Raw genomic sequence first — 19,074 nt, forward strand, 5'->3', positions numbered from 1 at the left:
CCAAGTTCCCCTCTGTCTGTGCGTAGATAGGTCTCCAGGGCAGGAGGGTGGCGGAAAGGTGAGGTGGGACATCGGCAGAAATACCAGAGACTAGGCCCTGCTGACCACACCTCCCCTGCCCGCCCCTTAGATCCGATTTCTAGTCCCTGACGTGGTGTTGGTTCTTAGTTTGGCGTTGACTGAAGACCAGTTGGTCCGACAGTGGTTTGGGGTTAGTAACAAATGGTCTGTCCTTCTGTCCCCAGGCTCCACCTACAGCGTCTTGTCCATCATGCCCTCAGACTCAGAAAGCAGCAGCTCCCTCAGCAGTGTGGGTGAGTACCACCTGGACACCCTTCCTTCCTGGAGGGCACCGGGTAGGTGGGGGGGTCTGGGTGTGAGCTGAGGTAGCCCTGAGTCTATGGGATGGGAAGTTGGCCTCCCCTGTCAGATCATTCATGGGGTCATCTCCTATTGACTCCATTCACATTTTCTCCATCAGCAATCTATCCTCTTCTTTAAAAAATTATTATTATTATTTTTTAATGCGTATTTATTTTGAGAGAGAGATGGCGCCATCAGGGGAGGGGCAGAGAGAGAGGAAGAGAGAATCCCAAGCAGGCTCTGCACCGTCAGCACAGAGCCCTATGTGGGACTCGATCTCATGCCCATGAGATCATGCCCATGAGATCATGACCTGAGCCAAAATCAAGAGTTGGACACTCAACCGACCTAGCTACCAGGTGCCCCAGCAATACATCCTCTTAACAGAGGAGGGCAGAAATCTGGATATGGTGTTGGAATGGAGGCGGGTGGTAGGGGAGGCCGTGCTTCACCATTTCTTCACTTTGTCAGAGCGTGGGGCTTCTCAGTGAGCTGTTGTCCCCCTGACCCAGGCTTTGTACTTCAGTGACCACTGTCCATGAGAATGGCCCCTTTTGGGACTGTCCTTTGTAAGCAGGAACAGCCCTCTGGGCAGTGTATTGTCCTAGGGACAGGGGTAGCCAGTCCAAGTGTTTCCAGAAGCCTTTACTTTACTGAAGATATCTCAGCAGGAAGGTTGTCATGGTCTCGTAGCCTTCCCACACCTCTGTTACCTGTTACTGTGTCGTGTGCCCTCTGTTTAACACCCTCGTGCAGTTTCTGATGTCCTGATCTGACCTTGTTGGATGCATACACCTTCAGTGGAGAGTCCTGGAGTTTCCGAGTCAGAAGGGCTCACGGAGGTCATCTGGTCCAATTATTTTGTTTCTTCCACATAGACAGATGGGGAAATTGACACTGAGAGAGGGCAAGTCTCATGTCAGAGAGTCCAGACCCAGCCGGGGGCAGACCTTTCATGCGTTAATTCGACTGACACTTACAGAACACCTCTGTAACGCCAGAAGTGGGCTTGGAATGCAGTGGTGAGTAAGGCAGACGGTGGTCCTAGTGCTTGTGGATCTTCGGGTCCAGGGGGATGACGGTTTCATAAGTAAATACAACATGTGAGGTCAGTCCAGTAAGAGAGCTACAAGCAGGGAGGTATTGTATTCGTTTTCTAGGGCTGCCATAGCATAGTACAACAAACCGAGTAGCTTATGTAACCGAAGTGTATTCTCTCATAGTTAGTCTGACGGCATCAGGCACGGTCTGTCCCAGGCACCTCTCCTTCCTTCTGCCCGGGTGCTGGCAATCCTTGGTGATCCTTAGCTCGTAGATGTATCATCCCAGTCTCTGCCTTTGTCTTCACATGGTGTTCTCCCTGTGTTCATGTCTGTCTTCAGATTTCTACTTTTTCAAGGGACACTAGTCCTACTCCAGGATGACCTTATCTTCAGTGTCTGACTGTATCTCTGATAAAGTCACATTCACATTTGCTGCTGTCAGGATTTCAACATTTTGGGGAGGACACAGAGCAGCCAATCAGTTTCCTTCCTCCCTGTCTGGGAGGACTCCTCCGGGACCACAAGACAGAACTTCAGTGTTTATTACTTTGTGCTGTCTGCTAGGAGTCCATCGACTCAATGAAGGGGTTGTTGGAATTTTGAACACGGGACTGGCTTCCGGGAATCCCGTGGGGTGGGGCAGTCAGGATGAATGGAACGCTGTCATGGGGCTTTTGTAAACCTGAGGGGGTTGAATCCTGAGTGCACCTCTCCTGCCTCATGCTCTGCTCTTTGGCTCCCTGTTCCCCTTGGAAACGAGGTGCAGTGATCTAACAGATACCTGACAAATTCATTCACATCGACACTTCAGGGCTTACAGTGGTATCTTTCCTGGGAACATTTGCATCATTCTCTCTAAAGAGAGCGCGATTACTGAAACCACAGCAGTTATTGTTAGTAGTGGAATTTCAAGGAGGAGTAGGAGTAGGTATTTTTTATGCAGCCGGACTTCCGTAAACTCTGGAAGAAGCTTCATGTCACTGACCCGACCTTTGGTTCTATGCGTACCTGGAGCTGGTTCGGCCCTTGGGATGGAGGGGTGAACACTGTCCCCAGGTACTTGCTGACAAGCAGGCAGTGCTGTGCTGGACGTCCTGTGTAGGCTGAGCCTTGCTTGTTGGTGCCTGGATTTTGGATGCTGAAAGACCTGGTTGTATCCCTTTGGGTCAGACCCTCCTCAGTTCACCGGGACCCAAGTGTTGCTTTTCTTGTTCTTATGCCAGCAGTTGACATCGTCCTTGGGGTGAGTGGCCCCATTTTTGTGCAGACTGTGTTAGCCTGGAGACCTTTGGCTGTAGAGGAGGGAATACCCTCTCACATTGCCTTAAACAGTAGAGAAATGTGTGATCTCACAGTAAGAAGCCGCTGAGGTTGGGCTGAGTACATCAGGATGTGGCTCTGTGATCCTCTCTGTGTGTGTCTTCCGCTCAGGCTGATGGCAGGGCATTTGTAGCAACAGTTCCAGCTGTCGCATCTAGACCTGGAAGTGTCCAGGGCTACAGTGTCCCTTATGGGAGCCACTAGCCACAGGTGGCTATTTACAGTTCAAATTAATTAAAATGAACTAAAATTAAAATTTGTAGTTTTTTTAGGTCTGTTTATTTTTGAGAGGGAGAGTGCGTGTGCACGTGTGGGAGGGGGCAGAGAGAGAGAGAGGGAGACAAAGAATCCCAAGCAGGCTCTACTCTCCCAGCTTGGAGCCAGATGCAGGGCTCAATTCCACGAACAGTGAGATCATGACCTGAGCTGAAATCAAGAGTTGGACGCTCAACTGACTGAGCCACCCGGATACCCCTCTAGTTTCAACAGTAACACCAGCTACATTTCATGTGCTCTCTGGCTACCTGCGTGGCTACTAGCTGCCATACGGGACAGAGCAGATAAAAGAACATCTCTGTCATCACATGGTCCAGAGGCTGAAGGGGGTTGTCTCCTCTCCTGTCTCCTTGTCAGCAAAGAAGCCTTCTGCAGAAATTCCCTCACAGGGTCTCCTCACACCGACTATAGTTGGGTAGCTTGTCTGTGCCCAAATCAGTGGCTCACACGGTATGGTCTCTGGACCAGCAGCACTCAGGCACCTGCTAGAAATGCAGGTTCCTGAGCTTCACCCCATCCCTGTTATATCAGAAGCTATGAGGATGGGGCCCAGCATCTACATTTAACAGACTCCTGGTCTGACATGGGCTGACCTGACTGAGTCCCTGGCGAGGGCACTGGAGTGTCTGAGGCTGGCTTGGACCTGTCCCTTGGAGTGGAATGAGCGGTGGGGTCGGCCATGGGGACTTCTGCTGTGCCTCCTGGAGGAGGAGGCTGGCCCGGCCTCACCTAATGACTGGCGGTGCTCTTTCCCTGCGCCACAGCCCTGGCAGAAGGGGGCCGGTAGGTCAGATGGGGACTGGCTGTTTTGGTTTGTGCATGGTCTCTCTCCATGAACCTCAGGAAGGGCGAGGCAAGAGCAACGTCTTACGATAAAAATCTCACCTCCGCTTTCCCACTCACGTCACAAACAACATTTGGGGAAAGAACGGCAAGTTACAGTCAGCAGAAGAGAAGACTGGTAGGGGAAGCCTTGCACGTGGTGTCTTCTCTGTGACAGCTTGTGCCTGATCGGCTGCCCTGGCTAGCGTTCGATCTGCGGGTGGCCTGTCCCCTTCCAGCTCTCCAGCTGGACACTGCTGACAACTCCCCACGCCTGTGCTAACCTTCAGGGTTAACAGCCCTAAGGATTGCAGAGTTCTTCTGCGGAGGCCTTTTCAGGCAATTTTCATCAGCTGAGCGCGTGTGGCTTCTCAGAGGCCTCCCCCATCCCATGCAGCCCGACGGTAGGTAACCTGCCTGTCGGTAGGCCTCACGGATCTGCCCAGGGAATGCACACTCGTGTCAGGCAATGGATATTTTTCTTCCCCATTCACCCTGACCTAATTTCTCAGGTGCCTTTTATTTCTCACCTGGGACAGCTGGGGAGGTTTTAAGGCAAACAGACATCCTTGGGTAGCATGTATAAAATAAGCCTTAAATTTATGCAAATTGAAGCAACAGGAGAAGTTTCTTATTAAACAAAGAAGTCTCTTGGCTTGTCAGCAGGAGAAGCAGCCGGAGGGCTTCCTTCGTTTCCCAGAGAAGATTCCTTGAAAGTGCAGCTTCTGGGTTGGCACAGGAAGGTCGGGTGAGTCAGCCTGGAGGCCGGTTCTGCGTGCACCCTGACTCCTTGTGCCCTCTGACCCTTTCCTGGTCCTTCTGGAACAGGGGCCTATATTCCCAGCTCATCTGCAGAATGTGGGCAGTTTCTTCTCTTGGAGTACGTGCTTGATGCTTGTGGGGGTCACAGAGAGCCCTGGCCCCTGATCTCACAGTCCAACCAGATGTCTCAGTCTGTCCAGGCTGCCAAAGCAGAACACCACAGACCAGGCAGCTGGGAAACAAAGGATATTTATTTGTCACCATTCTGGAGGTTGGGAGTCCAAGATCAAGGCAGGTCCAGTGTCTGGTGAGGGCCCGCTTCAGGTTCATAGATGGCGTCTTCCTGCTGTGTCCTCACGTGCAGAAGGAGGGGAGAGCTCCCTGGGGTCCTTTTATAAGGACACTAGATCCATCCATGTGGGATCCATTCTTGTGACCTAATTGCCCCCTGAAGACCTCACCTCCTAATACCACACCTTGGGGGTTAGGATTTCATCGTAGGGATTTGGTGGGGAGACACCAGCATTCGGACCATAGCATCAGAGAGTTAAGCGACTGGCCATTGTGCCCTGTGTAGAACTGAAGGAAACAAATAGCTCAAGGGGAGGAGCAGCTGTTTCTGATGGGGGGGGTGTCAGAGCAAGTTTCAAGGAGGAGGTGGTCCTTATGTTGGGTCTTTTATGGATGGTGCTTCAGAAGTAGGAGCAGCTAGGAAACAATAGGCCATCACTGCCTCTCGTTTTGGGTTTCTGCAGAGCAGACCCTGAGTGAAGGATCTGCTCTGAGAGCAAGTGTTTTACCTAGGAGTTGGGCATGGCTGTAGCCGTTGCATTGTACTGTCAGTCCTGACTGACCCAGGGGGGCATCCCCCTTGTTAGGGGAGGGCCCCTCCCTGCATGTTATCAGTGGGTGATGCCTTTAAATGGAGTGGCTCCCGGGCAGCCAGTAAAACAAGGGAGAAAAAAGCCACTCTGGCCAGCAAATGCAACTCCAGGCCAGAGGCTCTCAAACTTGATCAGGCATCAGAATCTTCTGGAGGGTTGTGCTGACTTCACTTTCTGGGTTTCTGACTTAGGAGGTCTGAGTGGGCCTGAGATGTGCATTTCTAACAAGTGTGTGACGCTAGGTGCTTTCAGAATCACTGGTTCACAGCGTGGGACTGTGTCTCTCCTGATGGCGCTGGCTCTCCTGGGCTGGAGATCAGGATGGCTTGGTTTCACTTGCTGCTGCCTATGGTGACCATGTTCTGCTGCTGCTTTGATTCTCCCCTGACCGCCAGGGCCTGGGGGTAGCCAGGAAGTTTATCTGGGCATCGCCCCTCCACCCGGCCACTGCTGGCCCGTGCCAGTTTTCTCTTTGGCTCTGGCACCATGGACCCACGGAGCTCTGGAGCGGATTGTCATTTGTCCGGCTGTAAATAAGACATAGGGGGTGGCCTTCAGCTGGAGTGTGGTGGTGAGGGAGCTAAGGACAGAGGGTCTTCTGGCTAAGACCACCCAGCTGCTGAGTTGCTCGCTGAGCCTGCAGAGGTGGCCGCACCGGCCATGGCGACTGGGAGGCAGAGCCAGGTCTTGTGGTGGTGAAAGGGGCCTGCCCAGTCTGCTGGCCAGACTCTGCTTCTGCCATCCCATTCACACCAAGGCCCGGTGAGTGAGGGCTCTTTGTCCAAAATCCAGGACCTGTGCCCGCTCTCCTGGCATCTCCCAACACCCCTGTTTTAGTACAGTCCAAATCCCTTACCCCTGGAGCCCCATTCTGGACACAGAATGGAAGAAGGAAATCTGCCTTCCCCAGTGGTTCCCGATTTGGAAAGAGGAAGGAGCAAAGTTGGGGAGAGTGGACAGTTTTGCGTTTGAATCCAAAGAAACAGCTGTGCAGGGAGAGGAGAGCCAAGGGAAAGATGTGTGAGGTTTCTGTGAACAACTCACTTGATGTCAGTTTTTATTTTGCTTGTTCTTTATGATGTTTGCTGTTCCTGGGGTGACTGATGGGGTGGGGGTGCTGATGGTCCACAGGGCCACCAACCATGCCGCTGTTGGGACCCTGGCTTCAGTTTAGGGGCACCAAGCGTTTTGTTTTTGCTTAATTTTTTAGAAAGTCATGTCATTGAGATATAAATTGCCTACAGTAAAGTCTCTCCTTTTTATATCGTTAAGCGAGCTTTGACGACCACACGTTGTCCTGTAACCACCACCACAAGTAAGATACAGGACAGTTCCCTCACCCTGAAACATTCTCTTCTGTGACTTTGTACTCAGCTTTTCTTCCCTCGTCCCCCAGCCCCTGGCAGCCATTCATCTCTTTTCTGCCCTATATTTTCGCCTATTTCCAAATGTCCTATAAATGGAATCATATGGGGTATAGCCTTTTGAGTCTGGCTTCTTTCACTTAGCAGAGGGCTTTCAGATTCCCCGGCTGTCATGTGTCCTGGTGGTTTGTATCAGAGGCCTTTTCTTCCTGAGTAGTATTCCTTTGTGGGAAGGAAACGCTGCTGTTTATCCATTCGCCGTCTACCTTTAGTAGTGGTGTGTGGGTGTTGGTGTGCATGTACATTTTCTTTTGTCTTGTGTAAATACCTGGATACGGGATTCCTGGGCGGTATGGCACGTGCATGTTTAACTTTGTAAAAGACGGACAGGGTGCCTGGCTGGCTCAGGCGGTCGGGCGTGTGACTCTCCATCTCGGGGTTGTACGTTGAGACCCCATACTGGGTGTAGAGATTACTTACGTAAAATAATAATAAACAAGCCTGCTAAAGTGTTTTCTAAAGTGGCCATGTTGCTTCATATTCCCACTGGCGATATTTGGGAATTCTGGTTTCTCCGTGCCCCTTGCCAGCATTTGGAGGTGGTGTTGTTTTAATTTTTTTCAAGGTTTTAAAAATTTTTAAAGTTTATTTATTTATTTTGAGACACCGAGAGAGAGAGAGAGAGAGAGATCGAGCACCAATGGGGGAAGGGCGGAGAGAGAGAGTCCCAAGCAGGCTCTGTGCTCGATCCTATGTACTGTGAGATCATGACCTGAGCCAAAATCAGGAGCTGGGTGATCAACCCACTGAGCCACCAGGCGCCCCGGTGTTGTCATGTTTTAATTAAGCTATTCTGATAGTGATACAGGGACTTGGTAGTTGTCCTCAAACACTTGCAAGTCTGTTGTGTAGAAGAGGAATTACAGTTGTATCGTGTGGCCCTTAGGAGTATATCTAGGTCATTGGGGGAAGTAGAGGGAGACAGATTTTAACTCTGTACAGAGCATAATTTTTATGGGGCAACTTTGGCTGTGCTTTGCTATAAAGTAGTGAGCTCCCTCACCAAACAGTCTTGGTGGCCATTTGGGGCATTCTGGCAATCATCTGGATGGAGGGGCTGTACCTCTTCAAAACATCTTTCAACCTTGAGGTGCAAGCAAAAAAAGAAAAACTTTATTTTTAATTGACTGGGGATGGAGAGGATTTTCTGCAACACTTGCCATTAATTTGGAACGTCCAGGCTTAGCATATCTTGGGAGTCTTCTTGAGGTGCTCTGTGGTCCTACTGTGCTTTCTACCTTCCTTATTGTGGAAGGATAGGCATTCAGGCAGCATTTTCCCCTGTCAGTCTGCTGTGTGTTGGCTTCTCAGATCTGGGCAGCCTTGTTTCTTGTGTGTTTCATGTATGTTCACACCTTTGGAGCAGGAAAGGGATACTCCTGTCCAGAGACAGTGTAACCTAGTGGTTGAGGCCCTGGCTCTCCAGTTGGAGCCACGGTTACATGGGGGTGGACTGTTTTCCTGGCTGTACAGTCTTTGTGGATGTCACTTTCTCACGGGATGATCATAGCACATCCGTGGGAGGGCGCTCTGGGGGTTAATCGAGTAAAGACAGAGTGCACTTAGCACAGAACCCAGCACCTGGGTTGTGCAGTGTCCGCGCTCATTTCACTGTCTGTATGATTGGCTGTCCCTAGGTCCTCGCATCTTCGAGCAAGTGTCCTCATTCTGCCGGAGGCTGAGACAGGAGGCCGTAGCTGTGTGTGGTGACAGATCTGATGGCTTCTCTTTATGTCCTGCTTCTCTCTCCAGCTTCCTCAGAAGCCAAGGAAGGGATACATTTTTCTGTTGCCTCTTTTACAAAATGGGGTGAAAATTCTTTACCTCCCGGGACGCAAGTTGCTGAGCCTGGTGGTACTTTTCATTTCCCAAACTCTAGGTTTGCTGTTTCTGTGATACTTCTTGGACCTGATTATAGTACAGAGCACCTGTTCTCGCATGGCATGGTATCTCCGAGGCCCTTTCTGGGGGCCAGTGAGGTCAAAACTGTTTTCCTAATGATCGTAAGAAGCCACTTGCCTTTTCCACTGTCATTCCTCACACAGACTTTGCTGTAGGGCAGAGTTTTCTAGAGGCTCCATCCCTCGTGTGTGATATTACACAGAGAAAAGACTCTAGCCATCTCTATCAGGCCAGATGTCAACAGCATTGTAAAGATGCGATGTCACTCTTCTTGCTACGTTTTTTGTTTTGTAATGGAAAGGGGCAGTTAACTTTTTCAGAAAGAAAGTCTTATGTGAACATTTTTGCTTATTTTAAAATTAGATATTTAAAAATTCTTTCTTAGTTTTAATTTCTAATCTGGTAGACATCATCAGATAGATATAACCCATGTAAACAAAAGCTCTTGGGAGTTCTCAATCATTTTTAAGGTTGTAAAGAGGTCCTAAGATCAAAAGCTTTGTGGACTTTAAGGTTAAGACCTTGGGCTCTGGGGTCAGGTAGACAGAGGGAGGTCTAATTCTCAGTGGTGTCATTTTTTTTTTTTTTTTTCAACGTTTATTTATTTTTGGGACAGAGAGAGACAGAGCATGAACGGGGGAGGGTCAGAGAGAGAGGGAGACACAGCATCGGAAACAGGCTCCAGGCTCTGAGCCATCAGCCCAGAGCCCGACGCGGGGCTCGAACTCACGGACCGCGAGATCGTGACCTGGCTGAAGTCGGACGCTTAACCGACTGCGCCACCCAGGCGCCCCTCAGTGGTGTCATTTATTGGCTCTGTGACCTGGACAATTTTTGTTTCCTGATGGGTGAAATGGGAATGACAGCAGTGTCTTCAGTAAGGGGATGGGATGCATCTCAAAAACTGCCAGGTACAAAGTAAGTGCTAGTCGTGGTGGTCCTGTGGGAGGCAGCGAGGCACGGAGGTGGAGAGGGTGTGCTCTGAATCCAGGTGCCTGGGCTCTCCTCCAGGGCATCACTTGCTCTTTGTGCAGGTTTGAGTCAGTTACCTAACCTTGCTGGGCCTCAGTTTTCTCAGCTATGAAATGGGAATGATGTTAGTGCCCACCCAGGTTTGTTGGGAGATTACATTAATGCCTGGGACATCTGTGTTGGCTGCTCTTGTATGGGTTGGCGATGGCCGTGAACATCGAAATTCCTCTCGCCCAGATGCTCCTTGTCTTTTTATCCCATTGTCTTGGGTTTGCCAGTCCTGCAGGGATCGTTGCCTGCTAAAGTTGTTTAGAGGGTTGGCTCATCGGCATCACTAGAAGAGGCATCAGACACATGTCCAGAGGAAGCCCCACTTGTCAGAGAGCTGGCTGAGTTATTGCAGACTGGATGACAGTGTAGACCTGGCTCTGGGTTAAGGCTCATACACAAGTGACTTCATTTGCCAGAAGAGGAAAAAGTTACAGCTTGCACAGCTGTAACCAGCTGATTTCTAAAACTCTGGGGACAGGGGTAAGGGTCCAGGGTCTTTTGGGGACAGGTGAGGGAAGGCTTCTTAGGCCGTGGAGTAGAACCATGTGGGGCGGGGGAAGTGCTCGTGGGAAATGCTGGTCCTGGGCCCCACCTCAGAGGGCATTCTGACCCAGAGGTCTGGCCTGGAGCACAGGAACCCCGGGTGTTATGGTGGTGATGGTTTTATAATAACATGCACTTTAGGGGGTACTACACTCAGGTGGTGGGGGTACCCACTTTGCATAATGCTGAACTGAGTGGTGGAGGCTCCTGCCTCACACTGTGCTCTAGCCTGTCCCCCCAAAGTGTCAAAGTGCCCATCTTTTGTCGTGGGGGACACTTGGCTTGCATAAGCAGTCAGCCAACAAGGATCAGTCGGGGGGCTGGTGGTCAAGATGGCACAGGGTCAGAAGACCTGCATCTTGCCCTTTGCGTGTTTCGGGGCTGCTGGGGAGACAGGCACTCTGTTCCCTGTGAATCAGCCTCCCGGAGCACATCCATAAAATGAGATGGCTGCTGTGATTTCCCGTGACCCCACCTAGGATCTCGGAGGGGTAGTGGCTGTCCCGGGGGAATATGTGGACAGAGTCGAAGACAGAAGCACCACTGACCTGTCTCTGTGTCTCTGACATTTGGGTGAGATGTTTTCTTCTTAGAAAAGGATTTGGATCTTGTCAGAGGTACTGGTGGTGGCCACTGCTGCGGCTGTTCCTTAGTAGTAGCATAAGGCATAGGATGCCCTTTGGGACACTCTCAGTCCTGGGCACAGGTGATGAGGGCCTAATATGAATGGACTGAGCAGCCAGAGGCCCCAGGACTTACCTGCAGCACATTACATTGACCTTAGTCGTGACCAGCTCTCTCTGAAAGCCTTCTAGGAGCCCATATACCTGGGCTGGTTGGGGCAGGTCCTTGGGGCATTTGGAGAGGTTGGAGAAGGAAGCTGTGCAGTGTTCGTTCAGCCCTTGTTGGGGGCAGGGACACAGACCTTGGGCCCCAGCCTCAGAGGAGGCTGCCTTGGGCCTCAGGAGCTTCTCTGGGTCCCTCCTGTCCCTCCTTCTGCAAGCCGTGTCTTCCATTCTGCTCAGGGCTCATGTTGGCCTCTCCATGCCCAGGCGTGGATAGCTGCTGTTTCCAGACTAGGCAAAGTTGTGCCAGTCAGGCCCTAAAAGGGTTCTATCTTGGAGGTGTCAAAGCTGGGCTGGGAAGAGAGTGGGAGTCCTCAGCAGGACCAGCAGAGTGGGTGGGTGATGCTTGGATTCTGGAGCAGACAGCCCGGGCTTGGGTCTCAGTTCCCCCTCTTACTCCTGACTCGGCGTTGTCATCTGAAAGGCAGATGCTAGCGGGACTGCCTGGTAGGGTTGTTGGGCTTAGCTGACTCAGGCCAAAGGCTCAGAACAGTGCCTGGCAGACCCAGTGAGTGCTAAATGCAAGTTCACTTTGTTGTTTTCCCCCGCCAGGTACCACCGGGAAGGCGCCATCCCCTCCACCCCTCCTTCCTGACCGGCAAGTGAACGAGAAGGTGGAGAACCTCTCCATTCAGCTGCGGCTGATGACCCGAGAGAGGAACGAGCTTCGGAAGCGCCTGGCCTTCGCGACACATGGGACGACCTTTGACAAGAGGTGGTGATCAACACCTGCTCCCCTGCCCGGGCCCGATGGACAGGGGCTACTCTCCTGATGCCATGTGTCCCCCCTTCCCCCCCTCCCCCCGCCCCCCACCGCATGCTCATCCTTAGCTCCCGGTGGTGCATATGGCATTGCCAGAGTGTCCCTTTGCCCCAGTCCCCACTGCACTTTGAAGCACTGTCCCCACAGCCCTGGGTGGGGGGAGGGAACACAGGCTGCTTATGCTTCCTCCAAGCCAGACTGGAGCTTGTGGCCCGAGTCACATACCACATGGAGATTGAGAAGTGTGGGCGTGTCTGTCATCTGTCCGTCCTCTATTCATGATCATTTGGTGGGTGGTTTTGGCAGCAGCTGGCGGGGCCTGGTCCCACTCTGGTGCCTCCTCACCGGTTTGTTAGGTGGTCTTGGGTTCATCACCGCCCCTCTCTAGGCCTCTGCCTTCCAGCACCAAGATGGTGTGCTTCCTCTCTATCTCTCTCTGCTGCTTGCATGCAGCCCCTGTCCTAATAGAGATAGTGATCCCATGGCTGAGCCCCCGACCAGTCCCAGCTACGTGCATGCGTGTGTGTGCACGTGTGTGTGTGCGCGCGTGTGTGTGTGTCTGCATGTGCCGCTCCTCCTCACTGATACATGGGTCGTTATATGTTCACACATTAATTGTTCCCTGCCACATGTGTTTTAGGAGGGTGTATTCCACCTGGCTTCTTTGTTGTTTTGAAGAAAATCTTTGCTTCTTTTGGGATTTAGAGGTAGATACCAAGGAAGGGGGGTCCATGGGGTGGGGCAGAGGGAGAGTCTTTACCCACCGGCACAGTCCAGGGGGGCTTCATAGAGGAGGAGGAGGGATACAGTGTGATTCATCCTTCCGGGAGATGCTGGTGGGGATTCTGAGGGGAGGGGGATTGCCCTTAGGGGCATCAGAGTTGTGTGCCTCTTCCTGAGGAAGGTTCCTCTGGGGTGATGTCAAGGCTGCAAAGCCTGTTCTTTCAGGCTGTGTTGATGACGATATGGTCCTCAGCACAAAGGGAGGGCCAGTGGAGACCCAGTGTGCTAGAGTCCATACTGTCCCTGGCTGCTTTCATGCTACTAAGGCAGAGCGGGTGGTTACACAGAGCTGTGTGGCTGGCAAAGCCTGAAGTATTTACTGCCTGGCCCTGTACGAGAAAGGTTACTGACGCCAGCTGTAGGGCAGGGGTTCTCGAATTTGTGCACTGGAATCATCAGAGGGCTTGTTAAAGCACCGCTTGCTGGTTAGCCCTCCCTCCCTTCCAGGTGCCTGATTCAGGGGTTCTGGGGCTGACCTGAGGTTTGCAGTTCTCACAGCATTAGGTGAAACGAACGCTGCAGGTCTGGGAACCCCACTCTGGGAAGCATTACTCCTGGCCAGTGTTCTCAATCGTGACTGCACACTGGAATCCCTGGGGGAGTTTAAAAAAAAAATCCTGATGTCTGAGTCACATCCCTAAGGATGCTGATGTATTTGGCCTGGGCCTTGGCATTTTAACGTGCACCCAGGATTGGCAGTCACTTTCCTAAAAAGAGGAGAAACTCCATCCTAGGTTTCTGGCGTGCCCACTGTGTGTGAAAGCCTGTTGCACGGTCTCCCGGGAGCTGCTAGAGAATGAGACAGCACCTTTTTAGGTCTCCAGGCTCAAGCAGGGAACCCAGGCAACCAAGGGCCTCCATCCTAGGGGTCTTGTCGGTCTGGGGAGGCCAGGATGTCTGAGCAGAACAAACCCCAGGTGGTCGTGGTGTGTAGGAGCCAGTATCCGGGGACGCTGGGCTGGAGGTTTCCTGGGGCAGAGACCTTCCTTGTCCGAGTGGTCCCGGAGCCCGTGTTCACTGTCGCTGTCTGGGCCAGGCCCTACCACAGGCTGAATCCCGACTACGAGAGGCTGAAGATCCAGTGTGTGCGGGCCATGTCGGACCTTCAGAGCCTGCAGAAGCAGCACACCAATGCCTTAAAGCGCTGCGAGGAGGTGGCCAAGGAGACCGACTTCTACCAGTGAGTGGGCCCATTCTTTGCCTCTGGGCTGGGAGCCAGCAGTTCTGGTGCCGTCTAGCAGGTAGTGGGCCTTCAGCAAGTGGCTTTGGGTCTTTGGGTCTCAAGTGGGTTTTTCTAAGTACGGGGCGAGGTGTGGAGCCTTCACACCATCTGGTGACAGCCTTGGAAGCGCAGCGGGCAGGAGAGGGATCAGGCCCGTCAGGTTGCTGCGCTCCTGGGTCACGGCCCAGGACCCAGCTGCAGCTCCTGCAGTATGAGAGGCAGATGGGCATGTTCCCCTTTGGTCTCCTGGGGCCCCTCTGAGGCTGTTGGCCGGCCGTACCTGCCCATCTGCTGCCCTTTGCCCTGCCTCAGTACGCAGAGGTGCCGGGCCTGTACCAGGTAAGGGCTCAGCCCTCACCTTGGCCTTCATACGTGTGCCCTTTTTGGTGTCAGGTTTTTAAAAAGTGGTTTGGGTCCTCCTGGCATTTGGCTGATACCAAGCTTTGGCCTGCCTCTGAGTGCCGCTACCCTGGTTGCTGTGTGGGCTCCCACTGGGAGTCCTGGGACCTGGAGGGGCTGGAGAGGGTTGGAGGCTGGCTGGGGTTCACTGTGTGTGCGGGGATTATAGCACACTCCATAGCCGGCTCCTGAGCGACCAGACCCAGCTGAAGGATGATGTGGACATGCTGAGGCGGGAGAACGGACAGCTGTTGCGGGAACGTAACCTGCTGCAGCAGTCATGGGAGGACATGAAGCGGCTCCATGAGGAGGATCAGAAGGAGATTGGTGACCTCCGGGCCCAACAGCAGCAGGTACAGCCAGGCAGGGTGGCTGGGGGCAGACTGAGGTTGGGTAGCCTCCTACCCACTCGTTCATCCGCTCATCATCCATCCTCCCACCTATCATCTGTCTTCCCACCCACCCTCCATCATCCATCCTCCCTCCACCATCCATCCTCCCATCTCCCATGCATCTTCTCACTCATCAGCCATCCTCCCACTTATCAGCCATCCCCCTACCTCCCATCCACCCTCCCACTCATCCTCCATCCTCCCACCTCCCGTCCATCCTCCCACCTCCCGTCCATCCTCCCACCTCCCGTTCATCCTCCCACCTCCCGTCCATCCTCCCACTCACCCTCTACCCTCCCACCTCCCATCCATCCTCCCACCTCCTGTCCATTCTTCCACCTCCCGTCCATCCTCCCACTCATCCTCCATCCTCCATCCTTCCACCTCCCGTCCATCCTCCCACTCATCCTCCATCCTCCCATGTATCATCTGTCTTCCCACCCATCATCCATCATCCATCCTCCCTCCATCATCCATCCTCCCATCTCCCATGCATCTTCTCACTCATCATCCATCCTCCCACCTCCTGTCCATCCTCCCACCTCCTGTCCATCCTCCCACCTCCCATCCATCCTCCCACCTCCCGTCCATCCTCGCACCTCTTGTCCATCCTCCCACCTCCCGTCCATCCTTGTACCTCTCGTCCATCCTCCCACCTCTCGTCCATCCTCCCACCTCCCGTCCATCCTCCCACCTCCCGTCCATCCTCCCACCTCCCGTCCATCCTCCCACCTCTCATCCATCCTCCCACTCATCCTCCATCCTCACACCTCCCGTCCATCCTCCCATCTCCCGTCCATCCTCCCACTCATCCTCCATCCTCCACTTCCTGTCTATCCTCCCACCTCCCATCCATCCTCCCACCTCCCGTCCATCCTCCCACTCATCCTCTGTCCTTCCACCTCCCATCCATCCTCCCACCTCCCATCCATCCTCCCACTCATCCTCCATCCTCCCACCTCCCGTCCATCCTCCCACTCATCCTCCGTCCTTCCACCTCCCATCCATCCTCCCACCTCCCATCCATCCTCCCACTCATCCTCCATCCTCCCACCTTCCGTCCATCCTTTCACCTGTCATCCATCTTTCTACCCATCCCTTATTCTCCCAAACCCCCATCCACCCACCCATCATCCATCCTTCTACCCCCACCCCTTTCCATTCTTCCCCTGTATCCATGTGATCGTTTTGCGAGTATTTTTGGAGTGTCTGCCTAGTGTGAAGCACTGGGGTATCCGAGCAGACACTATACCCTTGCTCTGTTGAACTCTGCAGTCTAATGGGGGAGACTAAGGCTAGTCAAATAATCACACACATCTGTGTATCACTGTCAATGGTACACATTGCAAGGGCTATCGAGGAGGTGCTGTGCAGTGCTGTTCATTGTGTAATAGGAATTTGACTCAGTAAGGGGACTTGGGGGTCTGTAGTTTCCTTCCTTTATATGGATCGTGTGAGAACACAGATGGAGAGAAGCTTGGAAATAGCGAAGCCCTATGCAGATTTGAGATGGAGTAGTTACTGTCATTACTTTTTGGTGGGAATGTGGCCTCTTCCTTTGCTGCTGGATTGCATTCCAAGTTAGTTTCTTCTCTTTGCTCAGCTCTTGTTGCACATGGGCAAAGGCATGAAGGGTGGGCCAGTCATTTCAGAAAACTGACTTGCTATGAGTGATGTTGGCCAGTTCTTGTCTTGTAGCTTATGGACTGGAGACTGGAATTGCTTGGTTTTATGGTAGGAGCCGAGGCCATGTTCTAGTCCATCGATGGTTGCCTGTTTGGGGTTGGAAGGCAATCCTAGTGAGCGGCAGGGTGTCCTCTGAGCACTGTCACAGAACGCCCCATCCCCATCAAAACCATTTATGGCTCCTGGAGTTAAAGCGGGACTGTTGGGGCTTGCTCGAGACAGAGCTCATATAGGATGATCTGAACTCGTCTGATAATTTAGCATGACATTATCTTCTTTGCTTTGTTTTTCATTTACAATTAAAACTTTTTAAATTGTGAAACTGTCACAAACTTACAGGAGAGTTGCAAGTGTAGCACAAACAATTTTTCCTTCTTATTCCAGAACAAACTGCCAACCTGTGTGCTTTTCATGAACAAGGGTGTTCTCCTATATAACAGTAATACAAACATCAACGTCAGGAAGCCAACACTGATACATAATACCATCTAATCATCAGCCCCCATTTGAGTTTTCCCAGTCGTATACATAGTGTCTTTAATAGGAAGAGGATCCAGTCCAGAACAAACCAGTGCATTTACTTTTCTGTCTCTTTGGTCTGCTTCAGTCTGGAAGGGCTCCTCAGGCTGTGACGTACGTAGCTGTGATGCTTTAGAAGATTACAGGCCAGTTACTTTGTAGCATGTCCCTCCACCTGGATTTGTCCAAGCTCCCGGTTGGATTCCATTTGTGCATCTTGGGACTGCCATAGAAGGGACACTGCCACCTTCTCCCTGTGTCTTAGAGACTGGGACTTGGCTGTATAGGAGCCATTACCAGTGATGTTTCCTTTGATCACTAAATGAAGGTGTGCTCTCCGGGCTTCACTGCAGAGTTACTTGTTTTCCCCTCGCCTGCCTGCCTGCCTGCCTGCCTGTCTCTCTCTGTGTGCACTCCTGATTCCCTGTTTTATTCGGTGGGTTGGGATTCATTGTGGCCAGTGGGAGCCTCTTCAGGACTGCTTCTCTGTCTTTTTGTCAGGTCCTTCCCACTCTTTGAGCACTTTTTTGTTCTTTGGCACAAGAAAATGTCCCAGGCTCATTTTATTTCCTGCCCCTGCCTTGGGAATCAACCATTTCTCCAAGGAGTCCTCATTCCTTTTAATAGAAGATGGCACTTAGAAGCAAGGTCTGAATGTTGGGTCTGCATGTAGCTACTGGGTATAGTGATAGTAGTATAGTGATACTACTGGGTATCACTGCTCCCAAGTCCTCTCAGTGGCCAGAGTAGGGAATATCTGAGTACTCCATCACCACCCCCCCCCAATTACATCTCCATTTCCATGACTCTCCCCCCCCCCTTATATTCAATATGTAATATATATCTTGAAAATCTCACACTCCCAGTTATAGTCCAATACAACAATGTCCTAGGTTCATTCTACTTGCCTCCCTTTCTGTTTTTGCTAACTCCCTCTTATGGCAGTGTGAAACCACAGCAAGAGGCAGGGATGATAGCCCTGGATGAGGGGGGTTTGGTGTGCCTTCTCTGCCCGGGGGCTGGGAGTGCTGGCCGCCCCAGTCTGAGGGCAGGCCGTCCCTCCCTGCCTTTACCTTTACCCCACTGTCTCCTTGCTCACTTATTTGTGGACATTTTCCCACCCTGGTTTAAATTTGGCTCAGTTAGCCTTTCACCTTGGGTTTGGCTTGGATTTTATTTTTCTGTGAGCGATTTCTCATTCCAGATGTGTTGCTGGCTCCATCTTAGCCTAAGGGGAAGCCCCATGGTCTTTCCAGAAAGTGGCAGAGGGGGACTTGTTCAGGGAGGCAGACCTCATCTCCTGTGGTCGTCTGTCCTGGAGGTTAGATGTTGCATATAAAGCAGTGGCACTGTACCTGCGTGTGTGAAGCGCTCCATGGATGCTTGCTATCGTCGCTTTTATTCTGGTCCCATCAGTGCTGGACTGCAGTCTCCTCTCGTGGAGGCTGTGGAGTAGTGGCCACGCCCCCACACACTGCTGGGCAGGATGTAAAAGGGGCCACTTTTGCCGTCAGCTTGGCAGCTCCTCAAGGTGTTAAACGTACAGTTCCCGTGTGACCCAGCAGTTCCACCTCGAGGTGTATACCCGAGAGAATTGAAAACACATGTTGACACAAAAACCGGTAATGGGAATGTCCATAGCGGCATCGTTCGGAACAGCCAAGAAGTGGAAACAGTCCGGATGCCCACCGACTGATGGACGGGTAAATAAAACACAGTGTATTCTCTACAGTGGAATGTCATTCGGCATAAGAATGAATGACGTGCTGATGCCTACTGCTCTACGGATGAACCTTGAAAACGTGGCGCTAAGTGAAAGAAGCCAGTCACAGAAAGACCACATGGTGTATGATTTCATTTATATGAAATGTCCGGAACAGGGGACCCCACAGGGACTGATCGTAGACGAGGAGTTGTCTGGGCCAGAGGATTGGGAGGAGGGAGGTGAGTGCTAACGGGCACGGGTTTCCTTTTGAGGGGATGACGGTGTTCTGGAATTACGTCGCGGTCGTCACTACACAACCTTGTGGGTTTACGACCTTGTGAATACACCAACTCCGCTGACTTGTGCACTTTAAAGGGTGAATTGTGCAGCATACGAAT

At 52.2% G+C, this 19,074-nt stretch overlaps 1 protein-coding gene across 3 annotated transcripts in view; it reads left to right on the forward strand.

Moving 5' to 3' along the window:
* DLG5 (discs large MAGUK scaffold protein 5) overlaps window positions 1-19,074 on the forward strand; it is a 127,400-nt gene that overhangs the window by 49,618 nt on the left and 58,708 nt on the right. For all 3 annotated transcript variants that reach the window (XM_030334944.1, XM_030334948.1, XM_030334946.1), the window contains exons 2-5: window positions 246-314; window positions 11,760-11,922; window positions 13,790-13,933; window positions 14,544-14,727. In XM_030334944.1, the coding sequence (XP_030190804.1) occupies window positions 246-314; window positions 11,760-11,922; window positions 13,790-13,933; window positions 14,544-14,727 (560 nt within the window). The remainder of the gene's footprint in view (window positions 1-245; window positions 315-11,759; window positions 11,923-13,789; window positions 13,934-14,543; window positions 14,728-19,074) is intronic.

Source organism: Lynx canadensis, chromosome D2 (assembly GCF_007474595.2).
Source record: "Lynx canadensis isolate LIC74 chromosome D2, mLynCan4.pri.v2, whole genome shotgun sequence".
NCBI lineage: Eukaryota > Metazoa > Chordata > Mammalia > Carnivora > Felidae > Lynx > Lynx canadensis.